Below are 22,378 nucleotides of genomic sequence, written 5' to 3' on the forward strand. Positions count from 1 at the left end.
TATATATATATATTATATATATATATATTATATATATATATATATACTACATTTCTATATTAGCATAGAGAAAGGCCATACTTATATTATGGGAATATATATGTTCTGAAATGCTTTGCCTAATAATTTGTGTTGAATACTTTAGGTAAATCTATGACATGGCCCCTTCTGAGTCATTTAATGAAGGCACCACATCATTTAATATTCAATACCATTTTACTGCATTCTTTTCAAAGCATTTCAAATATTTTTCTTAAGTGCTGCTAAAAATGAAAATGAAATAAATTTGACTCTTTTCTGTTTCACTTACTGTTAGTCTTACTGTTAGTTTTAAGACTTTATGGTCCAGATAGTCCCTATTTTATGTCAGTCAATGATTGTCATCTTTTGGATGAAACCCATTTACTTTATGGTACAGTTCAGCTAGGCAATATCATACCTGTCCAGGTCCTCATGAGTTTCCTCTAAAGGTTTCCTTGATGCTTTTCCTTAGATGGACTAAGCAGCAACAGATGTCTTGTGTTTAATCGCTATAAACCATGGCTGCTGCTAAAAAAACTGGTGTGAGGTATTTTATTTTGCTGGGAATGCGTTGGGAATTCAGAACCACAAACCACAGTAATATAACACTATCAGCTCCCTGTCAGGCACTCAAGATAACTCAGCCATCTCCCTGTGGAAGCCCCTGCTAGTTATCATCACATTACAGTAGTGAGAGAAATACATAATAGCCTTAAGATAATGCTCTCCACGGGAAAGAGCAGGCATAAAAAACACATTTTAAGTAGCCGAGAGTTCGTTTGCTCAGGTTTGTAGATTTAAGGTATCTCAGGGGAGCACTAAAGAGATGAGGTATTATTATTGCTGGTTTGGGATCAGAGCTCTGTACCTTTCACAGTCCACATTAAATTTGTATACAATTTAATATTGAATTGATTCACACTTGAGGGGAAACTCTGGTGTGCATGTTCTCTGTAATAGAAACACCTTCTGTATTTTTCTCTGGCTCTCATTCTCTCTGTTTTTCTTTCTCCTCAGAGTATTTGGCAGACTGTTGCATTCTTAGCCATTTCATCTGCAGTAATGTAATGTAAGCGTAGCATTGTGCTACATCAATGTTTAGGAAGTTACTTTGAAACAGTAGTATTTAACTAAATATTTTGCTACAGATCATGGACAGTTAATCATTTACTGTATTTACATGAACCATGCAAATTAACCTTCTCAATGCTATAAATGAGAAATCAAGAACAGTTCAGATAAGCATGTTTTATTGCTTTCTTAGGTTGCTCGACTGTAAAGGTTTGTGTGCATTGAAATATGGCATAAAATATAGCAATGGATTTTTTATTTTTTTTTTTTATACAGCTACTTTTTTTATATAAAAAGCAGCTTTTTATTACAAGAACCGAGCTACTTGCATGCTATTAAAATGTCATTAACTTTTGGTTGGTTATTCTAGAATTGCTACATTAGTGCACTTTTGAGTTTGGTGATTTAATATTTACTTGAGACAGACAACAGATATTTAGGAGATATTTTAAGTCCACCTAAATGCCTTTCTGGAACAAAAATATGCAGCAAAGAGAATGATGTACTGTGTGTTATTGTAGTGACACACTTGGTTTTGAGTGCCTGTCAGTGCTTCACTTCTGCTCTTTGTTCACTATAATATGTGCACCTCCTTTAGCATCTAACTGTGCTGAAATGATGCATTTGGTACACGCGCGCCATTCTTAAAGATTACACATATAGTTCCACTGCCAGATTTAAAGGTGAAATGTGTAATTTAGGTGCCGCACAGTGTTGCAAAAATATTTTTTTTGTTTTCAAACAGGAACACGCCCGCCATTTGCCATTGGCCAGACAAACTGGTAGCTCCACCCCAATATCAGGCCATTGGTTGGGATGGTGTTGCTGTGTCAGTCTGGCCTGGATCTTGAAACAAACAGCAATGTTTTGAAAGCACCACTGAGCTACAGTGTTTACAGTTATCTGGGAAATCAGCCTAGGAATGGTGTACTTGTGTCTCTGCGTATTTAAATGGAGTAGGAGAAAATATTTGGCATCAAAGATATTATACACTTCACTTTTATTAATATCTGAAACTTAAATTTGTTTGAGCCATCTCCCAAGTCTGAATTTCCAGTATTTCTCCATTTGAAGCGGCTCCATTTTTGTTTTAGTGCCAAAAACTGATGTTTTTTCTTTTTTCTGTAACCTCTTCAGTGGCTGTTAATGAGATGGCACCAACTGAACCATTTGGAAATTATAAACAGGGAAATAATCTCAAAAGTGAAAAAGTGACTGGAATTCATTCATTTTTCGGAGAGAGTTGGTGATTTGAGATGACAAGTGACAGGGACTTTTGGCAACTGTTGAAATTTGAGCAGACTTTATGAAAATGAGCAGTGATTCACTAGTCAAGTGGGAATGCCTGCTAGCCGCCAAAAGTAGAGCAACATGACGACCTCTCAATAAATGCGCTGTAAGAAATTGTACACTTTGACACATAAGGATTTTAAGCTGTCAGACATGTATTATGAAGTACGATGGCAACACACTGTAATTACCGTATAATATCAGGTTTCTGTCACACATTGGACATCTTCATTTGATTTGAAAACCATTTGACTCCAGTAAGTTGACATTATGAGTGAAACAGAACTTTATTGAAATTTATTGACTGGTAAAAAGTACACTGTCAGAAAAAAAGGTACAGTGCTTGTCACTGGGACAGTACCCTAAGGTACAAAGGTAAAAAGGCAATATATACTTTTAAGGTACAAATATGCACTTTTAAAGTACTAATATGTACCTTTAAGGTACTAATATGCACCATTTAGGGGTAAGTAAGGTACAAAGATGTACCTTTTCACTTTTGTACCATGGGAACTGCCCCAGTGACAAGCACTGTACCTTTTTTTCTGACAGTGTAGATGTTAAAGACCCCTGTGGTAAAAATTAAGTTTTTGAAATTGTTTGTCTTTGTGGTGTTTTTAATATGAATTTGCACATGGTTTGTCTTAAAGCATAAGTAAACACCATTGCTGAGTTGTTTTCGTCTTCTTTGTCCCCCCTTAAAACTGCAGTGAACCAAAGACAGTCTCAAAAACGTGGTTTGAAATCTCCCTTGTTCTCTACCTCACAAATTACCTTGTAACCAGTCACGTTCACAACATTCAAGCGGACTTTAGCATATCATTAACTATGCTTGTGATGTGGAATGTCTCAAGAGAAGCCAGTTATCCAGGTTTATTTTTCTGTTGATATGAAAATTTTTATACATTTAGTAATATGAATTATGTATATGATTTATATTACGATAAACTATATGCCTTCCTCCACTGGTGATGTAAGTTGTTCAAAGCATTTCTAAGGATGCTGATTGTTTAGAAGGCAGACTGAAATGGCTAACAGATACATGGTTTGTGTAACATTAACACATTATTAGCTGTTTGATAATATAGTCAAGCAAAAGGCTAATAATATTAATTACTGTTATGTGTCTTGAGTTGTAAGGAGTAATAGATAAAATGCATTACCATTCTGATACATTGACTTATAGATGACAATAAATGTGCAATTCACTCTTCCACTTTTTCTTCTGAATCAGTTTCTGGTTCAAACATGGCTGAATTAAACCAGTATTTCCACTTGCCATTGTTCAGCGTTTACTACAGTGGATCAGGTATTCTGAGCTCATGTGATTGAGTGGAGGCAGGGCTAATTTGAATATTCATGGCACAGTTTTAAGGGATAAAATTATTGACTACAGGGGAAATTTAAATAACAGAATGGCACTAGACTGAATCTGTGTTTGTATATTTGCTTTTTGTATGCATTGTCAAGTAACCCACGCAGCCTAAGTGATTTCAGAAGTTATTAGTTAGATGAAATATTACAAAGACTTTTTTTACAAAGACTTTAACATGATTAATCATTCACAAAATAAAAAAATAAAAAAACATTAATTAATAGAGTAAATGTCAGTTTTTTTTTAAAGAAAAATAAATACTTTTTCTTTGTTCGTGTTCATTTTAAGTCATTAATATATTATGCTGACCTCGCTTATGACACCCCACCAAGCCACTAAGTACCTACCATTTATATACCAGCACAACTAATCTATCACCATGCTTGCCTTCCACGCTTTCAGGAAATTCTATATGTTCCACTGGCATGTGGTTTTGCAGGTCGATATAATTTTATCAATATTGTGTACATAGTGCCTTTTTATTCCTTCTCTTTTCATTTCTGTCAAAACATGTATGTGTGCAACTGTGAGAAATTAAACAGGTATTAGTGATTATGGATCTATTCCTGATAAGACCCTCATCTGACTGAAGTGCAACGATTCACTTTGCTGTTTCTATATTTAAAAAAGCTCTTAAATATTCATGGTGCCTCCAGCATCTTGTTTGCCAATATACTTTTCACTCTGTGTACACATCGCTTGTAGATACATTTTGTACGCTGCAGGAAAAAAACTGAACTATTTTTCCCAGATTATGTTTTTCGAGCATACGAAATTCCAAGCATGTCCTCATGGTGTCATTGTAATGAATACGTAATGCATTTCTCACAGGATCTGTTCCAGTATGACCAGAAATTAGAGTTTGTTTTTTCCCCTATTTTTTTATTAGTTATTTATTGGCATACAGTGCAGCCAAGCAATTACAAGGCACTGCCCTCCGAAGGTGAAGATATAAAAGGAATATTTAATGCAATTTTGGCTGCAGGGTTATGGTCAGATGAAAGGGAAAAGGGAACATTCATTTTGCTTCAACCCAGGAGTCAATGAAATGTACGGAGACATATCCAGAGGAGATGAGTTTGCTTCTGTGGAAAATAATTGCACTGAACTTGCAGAGAATAAAACATCGTCGCAAGGAATCAAATGTGAGTTGTTTTCCTTTGCCCAAGCTCTCAAGTAGAATGCTGTATGTGTTTATTTTGCTCATCAGATAAAAGCATATAGGCCTCAAAACATGCATGTTCAGTGATCGGATCACAGTAGGATAGCACTTGACCACTTCACCCTTAAATAGGCAGGAACATAAATGTACTGGAATTTACTGATATTTAACAACACATTAGGACAATTTGTATCACTCCGCTTGTTTCTGTCGGATCTGTTCTGGCAGCTTTTCGCACAGCGAGCATCAATGGTGGAAGAGCAAACCCACTATAATTTTACTGTTATTGTGGCATGGAATATAGATTTGAAATGTTTTTTTTAGGCGAGAATGTAGTTGTTTAAACCTCAAATATGCAGTTTATATATAAACATAGTGCCTCTTTGATAATTTGTTTTGACGTAGATGTGAGTTCCACCGAAAACAGCTTTATCTCGGCCAGCCCTATGGAAATTTGCCTCTGGCATGCACTTATGTACTGTAGATAGTGGTTGAACATGAGATATAATTCATTTTGGGTATATCAAACAGCCAATCTTTGTAAGTTTACATTATTCAAACTGGACATTCAAACTGTTTTTTTTTTTTATTTATTTTTATTATTATTATTCTGAGTTTAAGATTGACCTGAAGAATATCAGCTAGATGCAGGTAATATACTTGCTTAGTTGATCTCTCTATTTCAGAAATCTTTCTATTTCATTAAAGCAAGTTTATTATATTACATATTATATATTTGTTATATTCTTGTTGTATAATATTTTAAAGGAAAAATAACATCCAAATGAGATAATTTGGAAAAGCATACAAATATGAGTTAAAATAAGTGAGAATTCTAACAGAAAAACATTGTATTTGTGTTTAGACATATTTGAGAGAATCGTTTGCATTGATTTTTTTTCACACTTTTTTTTTTTTTTTATCTTTTTGTGCTTTATCAACTCAGTAACACATTGATGTGGAAAGTGATGAAATCAGAGGGATCATTCTCCCTCAAAATATGATTACAGGTAGTCACAGGAGATGCGTTTGAGATGCATGTTATTACCAGGTGTAAACAGCAATGTGTTTCGGCTGACCACTTATGATTGCCCGAGGTGGATGTTAATACGAGGTGTAAACAGGACCACAGTCATCCATCAAAGAACAATGGATTCATGACCCCTACATGTGTATGATCATGTCAGCTCTAACTTGCTGTTGATTTAAGTTGCACCGATGGGCGTCCCTAAGCTGTTGTCTGACCTACAGTAAGCCTTCTGCTACTCCCAGCTTGAGCATTCCTCTCATGCTGTTGTGTTTACACTGGAGACTGAGTGTGCTTCTTTTCTCAGACAAGTCTGTGCAGGAGTCCTGCCTCAGGATGCCATGTAAGGCCTGACTATCACTGTGCAACTTACAGATATGGAGAGTATTCATAGGCACACACAGTGGAGGAAGTTTACAGAATGGCATGGTCAGAATGTGTTTAATATAATGATGATTGCTATGACGGCAGGTTTATTTTAAGGTTATGAAAAACATATGTCGTAATAGGTTAAAAATGATATGTGTATGCGCATTTTATGCAGACTTTTCCCTACCAGAACGATAAGAAAATGTGTATATGAGTGAGTCAGTAGCAAAGATATAAGTTTGTTTGTTTGTTTGTGCATGTGTGTGTGTGTATATATATATATATATATATATATATATATATATATATATATATATATATATATATATATATATATATATATATATATATATATATATGGAGATTTAAGTTGGTGCTCACACTGTGACCCATTAACTATAAATATAAAATAATAATAGCATTATTGCACATTGTTCAGTTAGTTTTTAAATAAAATAATAAAGTGTGATGATACAATTATATTTAAAATATAAATGAGTATTAAATAAAATACATTTATTTTATAGTACGTTTAAAAATACAATGCTAATATTTACTTATATATGAATTTTCAACATTTTCAAACCTAAAATCAGCAAGCTGTTATTTTGGTGGGTTGCCAGGAAGTAAGTCTATGTACTGCTGGTTTTAGCACTGCCGAGCGAAGCGCGTCAATGTCACAGCTTTGCATTTTGCTCTGAAGTCGGCAGATTTATTATGCATTCAGTTCAAATGGAAATTTTATGCAGTATTACAGTTAGTTGATCTAAAACAGTGATTGTGCATTAACAGCTGTCAACCATGTTGGTACACAAATACCCGGCGTATTTTTTATCTTGGTCGCTCATGCGCACCACTTATGTACACTCCTGTGTATATGTGTGTGTGTGTATAATATATATATATATATATATATATATATATATATATATATATATATATATATATATATATATATATATATATATATATATATACTTTTTATATATATAACTTTTGTCTTTTGTTCAGCAGGGATGCATTAAATTAAATTAAATCAAATATGACAGTTTCTATTTCAAATAACGACTTTATATTCATCAAAGAATCCATATACACCATGTGCAGAATTATAGGCAAGTTGATTTTCTGATCTTTTATTTTTTCTTTTCCAAACACATTTTACCAATCTGGCAGTAAGTTTTCGGAGTTCATTTTTATTCCATCTCCTACCCTGAAGTCCGTCTTGCAGAGATGGACTAAAAATGAATGCCCAAAACTTACTGCCAGATTCTGGAAGATGAATTCTTCAAACAGTGGTACAAAAGGATGTAGTGCTGGTCCTTCAAGAGTCACTCTCAACCTGACTGTCTATAAAGCCTATAAAAAAAACAGTATTCATGAATTTTACAACACTTCAGCTGTGATACATGGGGGTCATTTTTTAGTATTCTTTACCTAACCTAAGTCTCTGAGATCCTGTCACCTTGCACTTCTGGAGACTCCAAGTAGGTTGCAATTCTGGAAAATGGTAGTGCTGGAGACTGAAGGGTTCCTGATGGTTTCACACTTAATTATTCACCCTAATTCTTAATTCTTTTGTAGTTTTCTTTCTTTCTTTATTTATTTTTTCCCGCCTTTTTTGTCTGACCCTGTCTGATCATGCTTTAACTTTGCAAATTCTAGTATTGCATTAGTATCGCATCCTTCATCCTATATATATATATATATATATATATATATATATATATATATATATATATATATATATATATATATATATATATATATATATATATATATATATATATATATATATTTACTTATGACAATTAGACCTGTGGATTGCTCCCTTTTCACATGTGAAAAGCAGGTAGTAAACAGTTTCATTTCTAAGAGAACTTTTTCTATTGATCTTGGAAGCTATACTTCATTAAATGATGGAATGGAGCATTATAACCAGGTATATTTCCAAATACATGTAAACGAGCACACTTTCAGCATTTTAAAGTGTTAATTGTAACTAGGTGGAGATTCTTTTTTTTTTTTTTTTTTTTTTTTTTGGCATTGCAGGCAATGGATTCCGTTGCATTGTGGGCTCTGTTTTACCCCCACATAAACTCTTCTGAGGAATCACAGAAATCCCATGAGCCTTTGAAATGGTCTGCATCGCAACCTCACACTGAAGAGATTTTAGTAAATCTAGCCTTCTCACACAAAGCTATACATGCAGGCACATGTTTTCTGCAACTTGAGTATGCACATGCACATTATTTGCAATTGAGCATGCACTCAAACATGCATGTCTGTCCATGTTTTCAGTTGTATACATTTTAATTTATTTCATGCATGCTCAAGCATAACACAAAGGATGGCATATGTTTCCACAGTTTACCATTGTCATGCAATGGAATTTTATGACCAACAAATTATATGCACAAGCTAATATAAGCTAGTGTATTAAAGGAATTCCTCCAAGATTCACTAGTAGTCATGTACCTGCACAGTTAGAAAATACAGTGTATGTAAGTTATTGGATTTGAAACACTGTGCTGCATTGACCATGTTTATCTTTATCTCTGCCAGTGTAAGCATTCCTCTGGGTGCTCCTGGAGGCTGGGTAATACTCAGAAGCACAGCCCTGGTGCTTCAATAAAAGGTTGTTGAACTGCATGGGGTCTGCCCATCAAGGATAAGAGAAGAGAAGTTACAAAGACCTGTTGCACCTGCTATTTACTATGTCTAAATCTCTTGCAGATTATCTTTTTCTTTTCTTTTTTTATGGATACAAGCATCTGTTTTTTTTTCTTTTAGCTTGATGTCCTCTTTTTCATGTAGCTCTGGAAAGTCAGTTTTATTCTGTTGAATCATTTGTTTGGAAGATTATTTTAAAGGGGACCCATTATGCCCCTTTCACAAGATGTAATATAAGTCTCTGGTGTCCCTAGAATGTGTCTGTGAAGTTTTTAGGGCTGCAACTAATGATTATTTCGATAATCGATTAGTTGGCCGATTATTTTTTTGATTAATCAGATAAAAATCCTACTTGTTTATTATTATTATTATTATGATTATTATTATTATTATTGACAAAAACACACTATTGCACATCCTGCCCAATGTACTTCAAACAAATGTGCCAAATGAATGTTATGAAAACTTATAGTGCTTAATTTATTAGACTAGGCTAAATGTCATAATAAAGAGAGAACACAAATATTTTAGGAATATATCAAAAACTTGTTTAAACCTAAAAATGTTATTGCCATTTATTAGGCAAATAACAAACTGAAACAACTAAATATTGTTATTGATATTGATATTATTCACACAATATCCAAAAAACTGTAATTGGGCATCTGGAGAAAAAAAAAAAAAAAACCTATAAAGTGCTTTACTTTTTTTTCTGCCTTTCTTGTAAAATCAAAAATTCATGGATAACAACAATAATTATATTGTAACATTAGAAATACTGCTGTGACTAAAGAGCTTACACATACTGGTGTATTAACCATTACAGAAAAATGATTTTGGTAATCACCAATACTGATAGTTTAGACCTTACATTGGGTGGCAGAGGTCTAATAAATTTAAGCACTGTATAGTGAATATAGTTTAAATATCTACATTAAAAATTAAAACAGTAATAAAGATAATAATAATAATAATAATAAAAACTCTGTGTTATCCAACAGGCAAGATAAATGTTTTGCTGGAACACACACATTCACTCTGGACACAATAACCTCTTACTGTCATTTCTTTATCCTGTAAAATATAGGCTATAAGAAACGTCTTAAATTTATATTCAATTACATGTTGTTATCCCTTTACAGTTACTACTCTTATAAAATAATTGAATGACATGTTGACTTTTAAATCTAAATTTAACTTTAAAAAAAAAAAAAATATTTCAGCAAATTAATATTTTTGCGCTGAATATTAATTGTCTCCCTCTCTCCCGCGTTCCGTCTGTCCGACGTGGGTGTGCACGTTGGCGCTAATTCAGTAAAGTTAGAAGTTTAACGCAGACTGTCAGGATGAACATTTATACAAAATGGAAATGTGAATTTATAAGATTTACAGATAAGGATATAGCCGTAGAATGAACGTTTTGCACTGAGGACGCACATGCATATGTCAGGGCAAGCCATTAAGCTAATGCATTAGCTTGAAGCTTAAAATAAAGAATTCTCATGTTTTGGGCAGCTTGAATCACATACCTTTCTTGCAGCAGCTCACTCTGTTTCCTCCACTATTTTTAGATGCATATTTGTCCATAGAAATGTGTTAATTTCAGTGCTGTAATTTGACGCAACTGGCAGAAGTTTTCTGTGCACTGTGGGCAGACCCGACTAATCGATAATGAGAATCGTTGTCGATGATCTTCATTATCGATTATTATAGATTTTATTGAATAGTTGTTGCAGCCCTAGAAGTTTCAGCTCAAAATACCCCACAGACCATTTATTATAGTTTGTCAAATTTGTCCCATTTGGGTGTGAGCAAAAATATGCCGTTTTTGTGTGTGTCCCTTTAAATGCAAATTAGCTGCTGCTCCCAGCCCCCTTTCCATAAGAGGGCAGAGCTTTAACAGCTCACACTTTGGTTGCTCAACAACAACAAAGCTGGAGAATCTCACGCAGCCAAAATAACAATTGTCAGTAATGGTGTTCAGCCTTACATTGTTCAAACCGTTTGACACTGATGGGCAGACTCGGGAAGAAGATACAATTTTTAGAATGCATCTGGATGTTTCTGAATGGTTATGAATTTTGAAATTCAGAACTTTGCATTTAAGATGAAATTATTATTATTATTATTTATTGATTTTAGATTATAATGTAAAATATAATAGTCATGTTAAGAGGAAATATAACTTCTTAACATGATTATAAGGCCACACAGAGAAAGTGCTTTTTGATTACATGTGGTTTCAGCTGTTCCTAATTTTTTATAAAATAAATTTTTGTACAAAAGTTTTTGGTCAATCATGATTTTTTTGTGAAAACGTTCGTACACAGATTTCACAGATTTTGTAGTGGATCAGTTCCAGCTTTTCAAAGCAGATGAATTAAATGCTGGCCAATCACAGAGAGAGAGAGAGGATAGGCTGCTGCCCCGGGGATGTGGATCTTGTCAGAGTATATGATGGATTCTTTGGCCTGCCTGAGATTAAGGTATTACTTACACTGGGGTGGGTCGATACAGATGCACTGTCGATGACTGGATGACGTGTTTTCTGTTGTACCAGTCTTGTATGATCACTTTTCATGTGGTCACAGCCTTGGTATGTAGCACATACCTAATCTCACCTTATCATCCGCTCAAATTCGTGATGTCAGGTTGTTGTACATGCAGAGGTATGAGCCCATCATGCTGATGAAATAATCTAACCCTACAGAGGACCCTGTGTCTGATATCGAGTGCTGATGTAAAAGATTTTATTCTGACTGGCATTTTCATCTAGACAGTAACAAGGTCTCCAAATTGCTTTGGCTTCACAGAAAACCTGTTTACCTCTAGTGATCCAGGTCGGAGGCAGGAATGAGGTGTTTATACTGAGAACATAAGAGCAGAGAATTACAGCTTCCTGATAACCAACCAACCAGAACGTTTGACCAAAAATAGGCAGTAAACACTACTAGAAATGCCAGGAACAGGAAATAAACACTACTAGAAAGGCGAATAAGGGCAGTGTGATTGAAGAAAAGACAGAGAAAGTAGTTTCAGCCCAGTTATAGTAAATACATTCACTAAAATTAACAACCTTTACACTGAACAAATTACTATTATAAACAATATAAACAGATCATCACCTTGGAATTATAAGGTTCTAACTGACATTTTTGTCAAAATTGAGTTATTCACATATTCTTATTCTGTGACATCCTATTTACATTCTGTGATTTTTCTGTGAAGTTTTGTACATTTTGGGACTTTTTTTTAGAAAACAAACATCTACAAAGGAGTATGGAATGCAAAAACTTTGAAGCTCTATAGAGGGTATGCACGTGATGTCACCATTGATTGACTGCGGTTACACCCACTGAGTGACAAAAAGAGTGTTGCCAAGTCTGCGGTTTTCCCGCGGAATTGGGCTAATTTAACACTGTTGCCGTGGGTTGTTTTCCACGGGTTGAAGCAACCCCAAATAGCATGATATTTAGCCCCTGGAATGCGATTTTTACCAGGGGAAACCCTGCCAAAAAGCGGATTTTACCCCTCGGAACACAATTTTTTACCGGGGGACCCCCTGAAATGCGATTGGGCTAGTTTCGGACTAGTTTTGAGTAGCAATTGAGGGACTTTTGTGTTATTGGGTGACTTTTTGTTGTGGCAGCATTGGTTTTCAGTGTGAATGCTGCAAAAAACACACTAAACACATCTAAAATGGGAAAAAGCTTTGCAATTGACTGTACAAATACATTCGCCAAGAAATCTGAGCTAAGAAACAACTGGACTCTAGGCAGCGAAATGTGGATTTCCAGTCATAATTTTGTGTCAATATGATGAATTTTGCGGTAAAAATCAGTTAATAAGTTAATCAGTTAAATATTATATTCTTATATTCTGCAAAATTGGGTGTTAAACACTGATGAAAACTATACAAGTTTTAGGGCTGGATGATATATATATAGTCACATATAAGTGGTCACCTGGATTTAGACCTAATAAAGCATTCACAGACAAACTTGCTTTCTGTATTTCCCCGGCATCGAAATCAGGCACATGGCACACATAAATGTCAGGAAACATGATTAATGACTGCATGTCAATATCCATGGATCAAAGGATCTTTGGTAAGTTGTATCTTTCGAGTCCCACATTTAGTTTAATTGTTTGTTTTACTCTTGTTTTAATCGCTTTTTCGCAGTTTCTCCTATTAAATCCAGTCATGCGTCAGGCTCTTTTGCCACTTAGTCCGGCTGAGGGGATGTGTTCCGGCGGGAACGTGACGTCAATGCATACCCACTTTATCTCAAAACTGTTCAGAATGCAGATGGAATTATAATGTTCTATCTGCATTCTGAGCAGTTTTGAGATAAAGTGGGTATGCGCTGCCGTCACGTTCCCGCCGGAACACATCCCCTCAGCCGGACTAAGTGGCAAAAGAGCCTGACGAGCATCTTGAACTTCAGTGGAAGAAGGAACATCTGACTCTCTGTACAGTGTCACAAATTTAATTATTTGGTTAGTCATCTAGAAATAGTGCAGAATCTGAAATAATTATTATATAATAGCTTATTATTGTTTATTGTATTATTGTAAATTGTTTTAAACAGTATATATATATATATATATATATATATATATATATATATATATATATATATATATATATATATATATATATATAAACCATTTGGTGAAATTACACACAACTGAAAAGGACTAAAAAATAGAATGTCAGAGATGCAGCAATAAAATGAGGCAAAGGAAGTTGCTCAGGGACGAATCCCTCACCAACCATTTTAATCATAAGAGATCAGTAAATAATCTGTTAGAGAGCAGTCTTTCATGCTTCACTGATCTCCTCTGACTTTCGTATTGAGATATTGAGAGATAATTATGGCATCGCTTCTATAATTGTACCCATGCCAGTGATTAATTCCAATTCCAATCGGGCATATTGATCAGGGTTCTGCATGCGTACGCCGCTGACATTTCTGTCGGCTAAAGGCCGTGTGAGGCAATCACGGATCTCCCTTAAACTCTGGAAAAGAATGTGTTGACATTTAATCATCATTCTTCAGAAATCCTCATTCACAGCACATGCCTCACAAGACAACACGCACACACCTCTTACTACACACACTCTTCTCACACTTAACTACCTCGCCAGGGGGGAACAGCACCAGACATGTTTTACTGATAAGTTTGTTTTCCCACTGAAGACATGAAAACAAAAGCAGCCATTGCTGTTTTCAGTCCATTATCTTTATTTCACTTTTGAATATTGATTATTGCTTGTGTCTTTATGGCATCATCAGACTTGTAAATAATTCTTTAAATGGGTAGAGGAGTTTTACACACAAAAACTATGTTTGAAGTACAGTATGTGTTTGAAGTCATGCATGTAAACTCCAGATGTTCGTTTGATTCTCAGGTCTGTCATCAAAGGCTTCAAGCTGTGTGTGTGTGTGTGTGAGAGAGAGAGAGAGAGCACATGCTGCTGTGCTTTTGTACGTATACTCTGTGTGTGAGGGGGAAAAAAAGGAGGGCTTAAAAATGGAAATCTATTTCTCTTATCCTGTCCTCTGACATCTTTACATTTGAATCATATTACAGTTTAATTTTTCCAAGAATTTCACAGTTGAAATCAACTATAGGTGTATGTGTTGCGGTTGTGTGTCCCTTATGCTTTCCTCCACATCCACGACGGTCACCATGACAACAGCCCGTTCATCAGCTGCTGTTTGCGGATCAACCGAAATTAAGGCAATTCCCAAATTCCACGACTTAATGGAATTACGACTATGCGTGTCACTAGTTTTGTACAAAATATGTTTGCAATCCTCCATCTGAGCTTGTGTGTTTCAGGTCATAGCACAACTCTAATAGGATAAAAGCATAGAGCTGAACGCAGGAGAGCAGGGGCCCGAATCAGAGCCCAATGCCAATTAGATTTTTCTCTGACTTCATCTTTTGTTATTTGATTCCCTCTCCACCATTGATATCTCACTCAGATGAATGAACAAGAAGCCTGTATTTAACATCAAACTCTCTTTGAAATACACAGCATCCAATGCAATGGAATAAAACCTCTTTTATAACTTTTACTTACAAAGCCTGTTTTTAAACACTATTCAGTCTATATTTGCAGGACATGTATTGAGTCTGATATCGCTCTCAAATCATCATTCTGAATGCTCTACATATCTCCCTAACCTTGTGTGTTCACTTGCATAATTCAAGTTTTTCAGGTCAGTAAGCAAAGATGCATTAAAGTGAAAGTTAAGCGGGGCTTGACGTTAAGTCCTTTGCTCACCAGCCACTGTGGCTAATGGTTTTCCAAAGTTACTAGCCACTCAGCGTTTTCACTGACCACAATTTAGACATCATTATACCATGGGGAAGAACTGCCATATTGAAATTTTTCATATTGGCTGCGTCCGAAAACCTAGGTAGCTGTCTTGCTGCCTCGCTATCTTATAAGAGAATGACTTGTACGGCAGCATTTGTGCATGAAGGTACCTCACAAAATTGATTTCGGACAGACTTCTGAGGCAGCGTAACAGTTTAACGATCTACAGCAATATAGCGCAAGCTTTGGTGAGAACTAAACAAATATTTAATTACTACAGTAGTAATTTCTCGATAGAAATGATATCAAAATTGAAATATGTTGATCAAAATCGTACATTTATACACAAACTGAGCAGCAAACGCAACTTTCGGACGCCATCTTTATTTTTCTAGCTCAACTGTCACAGAATGGAAAGCACAGGATTGTGGGATATCAAAGGCAGCTAAGGATACATCTATGCTTCCTTCAAAAATCGATCTGAGGAAGGTATCTAATGAGAGAGGAACTGAAGCTAACATTGGATTTGGACGTGCCTTGATGCCTTACTACCTTGAAATGTGTCCTCGGAAGGCAGCATTTTTCAGTTTTCGGACACAGCCATTATCACATAATTTGGCAGCAGATTTATTAGGCTGCTGTCACTTTAAGACCTGATGCACGGATCCATTATACTGTTACATTTTCTTTTTCAATTGTTTACGTTCACTTAATACATAACTGACTGTGTTTACGAATACTCACCAGGACTGACATTTTGACATTATTTTCTGTGTATGTAACTGTTTAAGCACAAAAAAGCAGTGAAAAAGAACTCAATTTAGTACTGAGAGGCGGTTTTATGTGTGCACACTTTGGCTGTGAGCACAAAATCTGTGTGAATGAGTAAAATTATGTGCAATACGCTCAATCCCATGCTGAAATTCAAGCCCTGTAACAGCTGAAATCCACCCACATTTGGCGGGTGTTAATGTCAAGCCATGTAGTTAAGCCATTTAAAATGTTAGAAAAAAATCTATTTCAAATTAATTCTGTTCTTTTAAAATTTCTATTCATCAAAGAATCTTGAAAAAAAAGATCATGTTTTCTACAAAAGCATTAAACAGTACAACTGTTTTTTTCAACATGGATGATAATAAGAAATATTTCAAAAACATGAAAAAACTAAGGTATTGGTTTTTCTGACCCCAACCTTTTAACTCTCAGCTTTATATAATGCATGTTCCCATGTTCAAAATCCATTCTGGAGAATTCTGCATTTATTCTGAAATCTGAAAGGTGTTTCTTGAAATGACATAATAAAAATAAAACAATTTTTATTTGACTTAAACTGTTATACAAACAAAAGCACTGTTTTTGTACTAAATGAAGCAGTTGATATCAAGTTTTTTCAGACAACACTGACACTGTAATTTTAACAAACCAGATTCTGTGACAGCTTTGTTCCTTCGGTTTTAAACACAGTGTCTATATATGTATTCTTGCTCTGCCTATTGTAAAGTAATTATCCCTTTGTTTCTGCCATAGTAGAACTGAGATTGAATCCAATGGCTAATTATCTCTGACTCTTTGGTCATATCCATTTGTTCTTTTTCTCTGTTTTAAATATTTAAGCCCATATATGGTATCTTAGCGACCAATGTGATTATACAGTGTGATTATGTGATCAGTCGTTCCCTAATCTTGCATCTCACCTTCTTTTCAATCTCATCTTTGTCTTCCTCCTCGCATCACACTGCCGTATCAAGATGAAAGCGTTTCTGAGAGAGAGACAGATGTTCTCGGTTCAAAATCAACTCTTATAAAGTTTATGTTGACTATATTTAGTAATGTAGGTCTGTTCTGCTGAATGATGCTTTATGATTGTCATCCTTTAGAGCAGCGGTCAGCAGCCTTTTTGACTTATTTTTGAAGTTAGATTGCCACTTCCTAAGGTCTTTTCTCTCTCTCTCTCCCTCTCTCTCTCCAGAAAGATGTGTGTATTTGTGTGCAGCTTGTGGTCAAGAACTACATATCACTTTCATCTGAATAGATGAGACGTTCAGCCGTCCTTGGCCATGAGCCAGTTACATTCTATTCTCTGCCTCTATCAATGAGATTAACTGTGCGTTTGTATGAAGCATTCTGGGAAAGCTCTGCAACAACTTCCTCTCGCAGAATAAAGGAACACCTCGCCTATCTTTCATCTTTCTTAATGTTAACATTTTCTCCTGCTGTTCATGTGCCTGCTTGCTCAGAGAATGTCTCACACAGACGGTTCTGCTTTTCACTGGAACGTAATAGCTATTTTGAAAATGTTCTTCAGAAACACTGCACAGTTTGATCTGCTAGTTGTCAGTACACGCAGAGTTTGTGCTTTAGCATATAAACTAGTTTCAGCACACATTGTACTTCAATTGAATGGAATGTAATTATTGTAGATAGACAGTGGTTAACATTTCTGTTAAAATGTTTTGTGTTCCCCCATAGCCCCATTAGTAAGGCTCAGATTTCATCGACATGCATTCCTTTTGACTTACACCCAATATAATTTAACATTATCATTAACGTTATTAAAATGGTAATTATTACAATGATTCTCTTTTGAAGTAAAAAATCACCAAGTAGCTTTTTCACCCATTAATGAGGTACCTGGGCTTGTTTGTGTTTCACAAGATTTGACAGTTCTGGGGAAACTTTATGAGAAAGACTGGATTTATTTATAAGTCTAATTCACATGGGACTAAAGTAATTTTCAATTTTTTTAACAGTGGAATTTAAATTCCGTAGATAAAGTGAAATACCACCATACAGATTTTAATGAGAATTTTCAACTTGCAAAAGGCAACTTAAGGCTACATATTTAAAAAAAAGTTTTTTCCCCCACATTTTAAATGTAAAAATGTACATTTACAAACATTTTCAGTGTGACAATAATGAGCATTAGTTCTTACAACAATATACATGAGAAAAAAGAATAAAATACAAAAAATAGTTTCTTATTTTGTATGGTACAATATATTCAATAATTTATCAGATTTATAGCCATAATAATAAAGGATTTCTTTAAGGTTAAAGAATTTAAGGCTTTTTGAAATTAGTTATTTCAATGAATGTTTTTTTGTCTGTTTGTTTTTTTTTTTTTTACAGAAAGAACAAATGGATTAATATTTGATTTCTTTTCCACAAAATGATCTAGTGCTTTCAACATTTTTGGATGCAGTAAGATTCACAGAATATATCTTACTCTGTGTTTGAAAATGGATTTATTTGAATCTTTCTAAGTTTTATGTTGATTTAATAGATCAACATTGCCCTCTAGTGTAGATATAAAGCAACAGTAATCTTACATTATCTAGGGAAGTACTCCTACTTTACTTTGTATAGAGAGCAGTTATTGTATACTTTAACTTCAAACATTTGGCATAAATGTGAGAAAAATATACTGATTATTTTCTCTTCTTGATCAGAATATGCCCGGCCTGCACAATGGACTCCAACAGCACAGAGTTGGACCTGTACTCTCCATCCGATGCCCCAGGAGTGGGAATCTACGCAGCATCCACTCCGTGGTCACTGCTCCAGAACACGAGCCTCATCAACCTCAGTGCTGTTTTCAAGCTCAATGAAAGTAATGTTGAGGTTGAAGGTCAGTCCTATGATCCTCTGGGCGGCCACTCACTCTGGCAGGTCATTCTCATCGTTGTCTTTACAGGACTGCTGTCCCTTATTACTATTATCGGCAACATCTTGGTCATGGTGTCGTTTAAGGTCAACCGGCAGCTTAAAACGGTTAACAACTACTTCCTACTGAGTTTAGCCGTGGCAGATCTCATCATTGGGGTCATCTCTATGAACTTGTACACTACCTACATCGTCATGGGCCAGTGGGCAATGGGAAACTGGGCGTGCGACCTCTGGCTAGCCATAGACTATGTAGCCAGCAATGCATCCGTCATGAATCTGCTGGTCATTAGTTTTGACCGTTATTTCTCCATTACAAGGCCTCTGACGTACCGCGCCAAACGTACCACCAGGCGGGCAGGAGTGATGATCGGCCTGGCATGGTTTGTGTCGCTCATACTTTGGGCGCCTGCCATTTTATTTTGGCAGTATTTTGTTGGAGAAAGGACCGTTCCACCTGATAAATGCTACATTCAGTTTCTCTCCGAGCCCATTATTACATTTTGCACCGCAATGGCGGCTTTCTACCTGCCGGTGACAATAATGAGTGTCCTGTACTGGCGAATTTACAAAGAGACAGAGAACCGTTCTCGGGAACTTGCAGGATTACAAGGCTCGGGCGGACGGTTTGGAGGTGTCGAACGGCCGCATTTCCACCTCCACGCTACTGGGGGGAGCTCCAGAAGCTGCAGCAGCTTCGAACTGGGCCAGCCTGGCCACAAACAAAGCTCCTTTCATGGTCTTAGCGGGCGATTCCACTGCTGGGGCTGGAAGTCGGGCTGCAGGGATAAAGGTGGGCCGCACCGGGAGGCAGATCAGAGCAGCAGTGACAGCTGGAACAACAATGACACTGGACTTTCAGCCGACCACTCGGGCTCGTCTGACGACGATGAGAGTGCGCCATCCACCACACGGGCGATCTTCTCCATTGTTCTCAATCTGCCTGGCATGAGGGCAGCTGTAAGCTCCCAGGTTACTTCTTGTGAAGATTTGGACATGGAAGATCCGTTACGGTCGCCTGAAGAGAAGGAGGGCAGGGATGGCAGCATCTCCTGCTCCGTCACCAATGGGAACAAGCGTTTAGTTGGAGGCATGGGTAAAGTTCAGTCAATGTCCTCCATACAGCCTTCGATGGACCCAAACGCAGATGGCGGCAACACTACCATCAAATCTCCCTCAGCGCCGATTACTTTCAAAGAGGCAGCTCTAGCAAAGCGTTTCGCAGCTCGTGCAAGGACGCAAATCACCAAGCGGAAACGCATGTCGCTAATAAAAGAAAAGAAAGCGGCGCAAACTTTAAGCGCCATCCTTTTCGCTTTCATTATAACGTGGACGCCTTATAACATCATGGTGCTAGTAAACACTTTCTGCAATGGCTGCATTCCTGAGAACCTCTGGGCGCTAGGCTATTGGCTCTGCTATGTTAACAGTACAGTGAATCCTATGTGCTATGCCCTTTGCAACAAGACTTTTCGTAGCACTTTCAAGATGATCCTGTTATGTCGCTGGGATCAGAAAAAAAGCAAGCCAAGCTTTCCACAAAGACAGGCTGTGAGGTTTCACAGAAGCATACCAACAGACTCCACATAACAGCTAGGTAGTGAGGCTAAATTGCTAATACTAAAATGTAAGCTGCAAGGGGTGATTTCTCCAAGTATCTGTACTATATACTGAAGCTTTAATGTGTGAGTGTCAATGTGGATGTGAAGTTCAGTCTCTTAAGATCCCGGGTCACTAGATTATAAGACACTGTGGTTTAGTGTACAAAGAGATTCACAACTGAGCAAGTGCAATTGCCATAAATACTTCCTGTGGACTTTTATATAGTATGCCTTTTAATCGGCGGTGCCAACTTTCAGGAGTTCAGCAGCAACATATAAAAAAGTAAATTTAAAATGGGGACTGTATATCTTGAACCTCAGAGAGTTGATCGGATGTGATACTCTCAATTATTTGTTTAAATATTTTAGGGTTGAATATTAGATATCTCATTCTGGTCAATGAACAGAAACTAAAATGTGATTTTTAAATAAGGCGATGTATATCAAAGTATTTACGGTGAATAATAATAAGATATTTCGTTTTGTAAGTGAAATTTTCTGATTTCTGTGAAAGCGTCCCACACAGAGGTTCAGTATCTTTGCTGTCTTGGTAAGTGTTAGTGTTCTTCTGCAACATGTGAGCCACAGTTGAACACTTTGTAGGTTTTTCTCTCCTGTTGAGATTTTTTTGGTTATTCATAAACAGCACTTCCATAAGCTGCTCTTGTATAAAGCGTGGTTGTTTACATTTGTTTTGCTACAAGTATTTCAATAGCTATTATATACGTGTTCAGTGCACATTGAATATGTTTGTATATGTTTGGAATGCCTTATGTTTGAACTTTTACGATTGTGCACTGATTATACTGGGCTAGCTGTGAAATCAATTATGAAACCTAAAGAATGTTTTTATCATCATTCAGATTTTGACATCAGTGTGCTGGGATGTAATTCCATTTACAACCAAAATGTTTGCTTTATCCTTGTTTTGGAGGGCCAGGTTTTAACATAGCAAGCCAAATTGGTTATCTAAAGTAGCTGCATATTTCTATAATAAAAAGCACACCTAATTTAGACCTATCAATCAAATATGCATGTTTCTTCAATTAAGGGCTCTGTTGGCCCTGTGAAGATAATATATATATATATTTTTTAAACATGCACAGTTTAATTTCCCCACTGACAATGTCCAACAGTGGACTTAGAGTACATGCATTTTCATCTATCTAAACATTGTGTATATTTTAAACATTTTCATCACAATTGAGGTGTTTTTTTTTAATTACCTTCTGCAATGGAAATCAAATTTTAAACATTTGTGGAATAAATGGCCTACTATTTTTCTTGCTAAGGATAAATTCATAGCATTTTATGCATACTAAAATACACAATTAAATACCATTCTTCACACTTTTTTGTCAAAATAAATTAAATAATTAAATAATCTTTGGAAATTACACAAATTTTACACTTACTATTCAGTTCCAACCCTGGTGTTTTGAGGAATTGTGAATAATTGCCTGATTTGTAACTTACCCACCATTTGTATTAAAGTAACAAAACTAACATTTTGATATGTTTTTATGTTTTACATTGCAAAAAAGGCTGTAAGTTTTGTCAGGCCTTTTCAGATCAAAGTTAAAATTGAGCTTCTGTACAGTGTTGTTTGTGACTGTGTTCTGGTTTTGTTCCAAACTGGCTGTGTACAAGTCAAAGTTTAATGATAGAGTTACTGTCAGATTTGTAGTAACTGTTGAATGTTTCAAAAATACAGCCCAGTACAAAATGCATTTTTTCCCTCGGATTGTTTCTCAAAATAAATGTAACATTTTAAAATGCATTGTTGCTCTTA

At 35.9% G+C, this 22,378-nt stretch overlaps 1 protein-coding gene across 7 annotated transcripts in view; it reads left to right on the forward strand.

Annotated features, from left to right (window-relative positions):
- Positions 1-22,378, forward strand: part of chrm3a (cholinergic receptor, muscarinic 3a) — a 136,634-nt gene extending 114,256 nt beyond the window's left edge. For all 7 annotated transcript variants that reach the window (XM_067367133.1, XM_067367137.1, XM_067367135.1 and 4 more), the window contains one exon: positions 18,772-22,378. In XM_067367133.1, coding sequence (XP_067223234.1) covers positions 18,791-20,575 — 1,785 coding nt within the window. In that variant the 5' untranslated portion in view covers positions 18,772-18,790 and the 3' untranslated portion in view covers positions 20,576-22,378. The remainder of the gene's footprint in view (positions 1-18,771) is intronic.

The sequence above is a fragment of the Chanodichthys erythropterus genome, chromosome 18 (genome assembly GCF_024489055.1).
Source record: "Chanodichthys erythropterus isolate Z2021 chromosome 18, ASM2448905v1, whole genome shotgun sequence".
In the NCBI taxonomy this organism is placed as follows: Eukaryota; Metazoa; Chordata; class Actinopteri; order Cypriniformes; family Xenocyprididae; genus Chanodichthys; species Chanodichthys erythropterus.